General features: G+C 46.2%; 1 protein-coding gene across 1 annotated transcript in view; it reads left to right on the top strand.

The window, feature by feature from the left end:
* Nucleotides 1-636: 636 nt before the first annotated feature.
* The window catches only part of calm2a (calmodulin 2a (phosphorylase kinase, delta)), a 5,241-nt gene continuing 877 nt past the window's right edge, over nt 637-5,000 (top strand). The window contains exons 1-6 of the mRNA XM_083658687.1: nt 637-750; nt 2,163-2,193; nt 3,802-3,945; nt 4,069-4,175; nt 4,288-4,423; nt 4,548-5,000. The exon at nt 4,548-5,000 is cut by the window's right edge and continues 877 nt beyond it. Of these exons, the coding sequence (XP_083514813.1) occupies nt 748-750; nt 2,163-2,193; nt 3,802-3,945; nt 4,069-4,175; nt 4,288-4,423; nt 4,548-4,576 (450 nt within the window). The 5' untranslated portion in view covers nt 637-747 and the 3' untranslated portion in view covers nt 4,577-5,000. The remainder of the gene's footprint in view (nt 751-2,162; nt 2,194-3,801; nt 3,946-4,068; nt 4,176-4,287; nt 4,424-4,547) is intronic.

Genomic DNA, 5,000 nt, shown 5'->3' with positions numbered 1-5,000 from the left:
ATGCTCATGAGAAATAGATTTTTAGGTGATAAACACAACTAGTGTCATCAGAAATGAGCAAACTGCAGCACTAGGGAATAAATAGAACTCGAAGCCAGTGCAAACTCATACTGGGTCAGTAGTTACAGGTGATATTACTATGCTCCTTGTAGCTAATTGCTTATCAAAACTATCTCCTTGGGTGTCCCAAAAGATGATGCCCATATGTACACACACACACACTATGCAACAAGCTTGTCTGCTATGCCTGTGGCACTGACTGGGATGTCTATGGACAAGATGCAGCGGCAGCGCAGACCAAGGGAGTGACGCATTGCAGGTACAAACACACCAATCAGAGAGCGCTATTTCATCCAGCTACGTCTGGTGCCTCATCACAGACTAGCAGAAAGTATCCATACGCGGTTATGTAGACCGTCAACCACAGGCACTTTTAATGGGGGAATATTCACATTGAAAACAACAACGACGGCACATTTGGCTATTGCGATTACTCGTTGTTTTTTCCGCGTCAGTTATAACCCCCGCAAATGGGCCGTTTGTTTATTTGGTCATTGAGGGAAAAGGGAAGTTGGCGGAGGGATCTGAGAAAGAGGAGGAGTTAAGGGTATCCGTTAAAGGCGCGTCCAGTAGCTTCTCTGTCAGTGCATTCATAGAGATTGCCAGTCAGTTGGGTGTAAAGCTGTGCGTTGGTTTTGGTTTTCTTACGGACTTGGTGGTTAAACCAGCTGCTGCATCTACATCGAAATGGTAAGAAGCAAGACATAATCATTTCGCTGCCATCATCCAGAACCGACGATTCAAAAGACCTGTACCGGTACCGCGGGTCACAATTCTTCGAAATAGTGTCTGTTGAACGGAACGTCGCTGTTGTTGCCCAAGATGAAGGCAGTGACACTACGTGACTGACTGCAGTGCTGCTGGCCGACACATGACGGCTAGCCAGTTGGCAACGTTAACGTTAGATAAGTCGCTACCTTGTCAGTCAGAGCTATAACGATGGCATTGCTAAACGGTTCACGTTATTTGTGCTTTGGCATTAACAGCCGCCGCGTGGAGACGGCGCGCGCACCAGGTTAAAAATGTCGCTTTCATAGCTAATAACGTTAAACGTGCTAACTAGGTAGCTAGTTGGGATAGGTAACGTTAGCTCAATAGTGTTGGTGGCGCGCGCTCGTCTATCTTTAAACCCTGCATTGTAGATCAGATGCGTGTAGTTTGTGTCAGCTGCTAACGTTACGCTACCCGACTTGAAATGCTGTCAACGTTATTTGTTGGTCATTCTGCGAGCCGCGCTGCTGGTTGGGTTTTGATACCCAGATTAGCCAGCTAACGTTAGCTAGCTAGCTAACCTTAGCGCTTCCTACTGTACACTTACCGCCAAAATGTAACCCATTGATACGTTGTAGCCAATGTGTAATAACGCTTTGATATAACGCTGTAGCCAAGTGACGTTGATATCATGGGACGTGTAGTCACAGCTGGACTCGCATTAGGCTGGATCGCTCCTACTTTTATGTTACGAATGAGCAGGCATTGGTTTTGGGGGGATTCCTACTTTCAAGTCATTTATAATGTGATCTCTTCCCAGATCAGTACTAGCATATAGGTTTCCCCACTAACGGTAATCGACACTGAAATGCTGCTGCTGCTTCCGTGTAGTTGTACAGCTAACGTCAACGTTACATTCACATCTATTCTACTGTCAACTCACGCCCTTAGCGTAATTACCGGTCATCAACTTGCTAGAAGGACATGTTCATGGCATTTTATTAAGTGCGTGGGCCTACCGTCGCTGTCATCCATTAATAGGACATCTACTGAATGTATAGACGGTTTTCACCAGAGCGCAACCCCACAGCACTTCCTTTATCTCAGCATTCGGCAAACTGCAGAAATATTCACTCCACATCGTTACTTTTGTTTTAGCCGCTCAGCTGTATAGACGGATTTCACAGAATGGTCAGTCCTGCAATTGAATTGTTTTTTTTTCTTTTATGTCCATAGCAAACAGTGCAACAGGAAGTGAGTGGGGGTTCAATTTAGAATGTTTTTGTTGTCAAGTTAAAACCGTCTATACCATTGCCTTAAAAAGCTAATTTTGGATATTCAGCTTTGTTGCTGCTACACCATTCTTAATCGCATCGTCTCCTTTTCCCTAGGCTGATCAGCTAACAGAGGAGCAGATTGCTGGTAAGACATCGCTGACTTCTTTCCTCCTCCTCCTCCCCTGGCAAGTGGCCTGTCTGCGCTATGGATCCTCACATCGCTTGCATTGGATTTACACTTTTTACCTTTTAAGGTGTTCCACGGGACAGCCTACTGCTCGTAAAAAAAAAACAGGAATGAATGAAAGAGCTGTTGGTTTGCTGGCCAGGACTCCCTCATGGAAACCTTTTGCATTTTCATGGTTGCCATGTAATAAAAGGATGTAATCTGGAAAAGGCTGTGTGTGCGCTCTAGTGAGGTGGTGGTGCAGTAAGACTAGCCAGCGTTTTTTACATCCTGTGCATGAGGTGTCCTTTGCCCTGGGCGTGTTCTTCTCGCTGACTGAGTGCTCTCAAGTTCAAGGAAGGAAAGCTCGGTAGCAGCAGTATATGAGCCAAGTCGCTGTCTCATGAGATGGAACCTAGTGGTTGTATCCTGCAGAGGGGAGTGTCTCTCTCTGTGCGTTTGGCACTACTCGTCTGATCCTAGTCGACTGTGACTGAAGGCCATTTTCTCCTATAGGAGTGTTAAGGCCTAAAAGCTGGCACTGTTGTTGTAGTGGTTTGACTTTATCGTTCACTGTTGCCAGCTGCTTCAGTTGATTTGATGCAGCTTAGGCGTCAGGTTTCACAATATGCTGATCAGACTGTTTTGTGCATTTCATGGCATCAACTTTCAGTGAGTGTAAACCCTTGCTTGGTGGTTTGCTGACGTGTATCTGTTTTTGAAGAGTGTCAGTTTGTGTGTATGTGTGTATATATATATATATATACATACATACATACATACATACATACACACACACAGCTACCATACCATACACAACCTTGTTCCTATTGACTTTAGTGTTGTACATTAATTATAAGTGTAGTTAAGCGTATGGCCCCGTAACACGGATTGGCTTCCCTGACATTTCCCTCGGAGGCTGCACACGGTAGATGCTCATCAGTCTTTCCTCACAGCGAATGTTATGAGGGGCGTGTCGGCCGCATGTTTGACCCTGGAAATGACAGGGCAACTTGTGGTTCTTCTGATGCTGCTGACAAGCTGCTGCATGCCAACTCCACATTCCCCATTGCCCTCGTCGCACTCGATGGGCGTTTATCCCACCCTCACAGCTCCACCACAGCAACACAACTGTCGTTTCACTGCTGATGTAGTCGAGCGTTTGTCCCGCTGCTGCTGCTGCTGCTCAGTCTCAGGTTTGCTGACCTTGTTTAGCCAGAGACTGTTGCAGTCAAGTCGGTCGGTTCCCCTCAGTGCGCCGTAGCTGGCTTGTAATTGAAACACGAGTGATGTGATGCCCTTTTGGGCCACCATGAGCTAATTCAGGCCCCGGGTTTGGGTCAATGTGAATGGCAGGGCAGACTTCAGGATACGTGGGAGTGAGTTTGATGCAAATGGACTGATTTAATTTCCCAGATATTATGTTAAAGAGTTGGCTTGCGCCTGTATAATTTCTGCCTTGTTGCTTATCTGTGCATTTTGCAGTTGTCGTTTGCTTGACAGGTGTTTTTGCTTCTGCACTATAAAGGGATTTTTATCTGCCTCTTCTAAAGAAGCCATCTTTTTTGTCTTTCTTCTCGTAACCAGAGTTCAAGGAGGCGTTTTCGCTCTTTGACAAGGATGGCGATGGCACCATCACCACCAAAGAACTGGGCACCGTCATGCGCTCTCTGGGCCAGAACCCCACAGAGGCCGAGCTCCAGGACATGATCAACGAGGTGGACGCTGATGGTGAGAACTAAGACTCCGCTTTAAAAATGCAATATTTAAATATTCCCAGATGCAATGCTTAAATATTCCTGCTTAAATATGCAAATCCTCATCCAACTTTTTTGTTTGGCTTCTGTCTTCCAGGTAATGGAACGATAGACTTCCCAGAGTTTTTGACTATGATGGCCAGGAAGATGAAGGACACAGACAGCGAGGAGGAGATCAGAGAAGCCTTCCGTGTCTTTGACAAGGTAAAAAAGCTCCACAGTCTGCAGCACTGCACTCCCCCAACACCACGTGTGCAGCAGAAACGGCTTGTCAAAAGTGTGCTTTTAGTAATACCAACTCGTCTTTAACTTTCAGGACGGCAACGGATACATCAGTGCTGCGGAGTTGCGCCACGTAATGACGAACCTCGGGGAGAAGCTGACTGACGAGGAGGTCGACGAGATGATCAGAGAAGCAGACATTGATGGAGACGGACAAGTCAACTATGAAGGTTGGTGTATTTTTTTTTTTTTTTTTTTTTTTTTTTTTTTTTATTGCTTGCGTCACACACTACAAATCAAAGTCGCAACTTATTTTTGATTTATTTTTCTTCTCCCCCTTCTTCTCCCCTGCAGAGTTCGTACAAATGATGACGGCGAAGTGAAGGCCTTGTACAGATTTCTTATAAATAATTTGCCTTTTTTTCTTTGTGTAATTTATCTGTAAAATCTTAATAGCCCCTCCCTCTCGTCCCCGCCCCCCCCCCTCCCCCCCTCCTCCTGCTGTCCAAAGGAACTGCATGTAAACTGCATAGGCTCTTGTCCCCCATGTCCCTTTCTTTTGCTGTCATGGTGTTTTGGAGTGACGGAGCGGTCATAACAAACCAGATGCCCGTGGAGGCCCCCCTGTGGGCCGGAGAACTTCGTATCTTCCTTTCTTTGTGGGCCCGGGCCCCCTCCACGCATGGCGACATTGGAAACCCTGTCAGCTGGTTGTTGTCCCCTTGGCAACGCGGTTGGCATGGAAACAATGTAGAGGAGTTTAACTCTGCATGGACTACGGACAAAGTATATATGGAAAAAATCTCT

This window comes from Poromitra crassiceps (assembly GCF_964638095.1).
Source record: "Poromitra crassiceps genome assembly, chromosome: 22".
Lineage (NCBI taxonomy): Eukaryota > Metazoa > Chordata > Actinopteri > Beryciformes > Melamphaidae > Poromitra > Poromitra crassiceps.
This window is presented reverse-complemented; position numbering and strand designations above follow the sequence as displayed.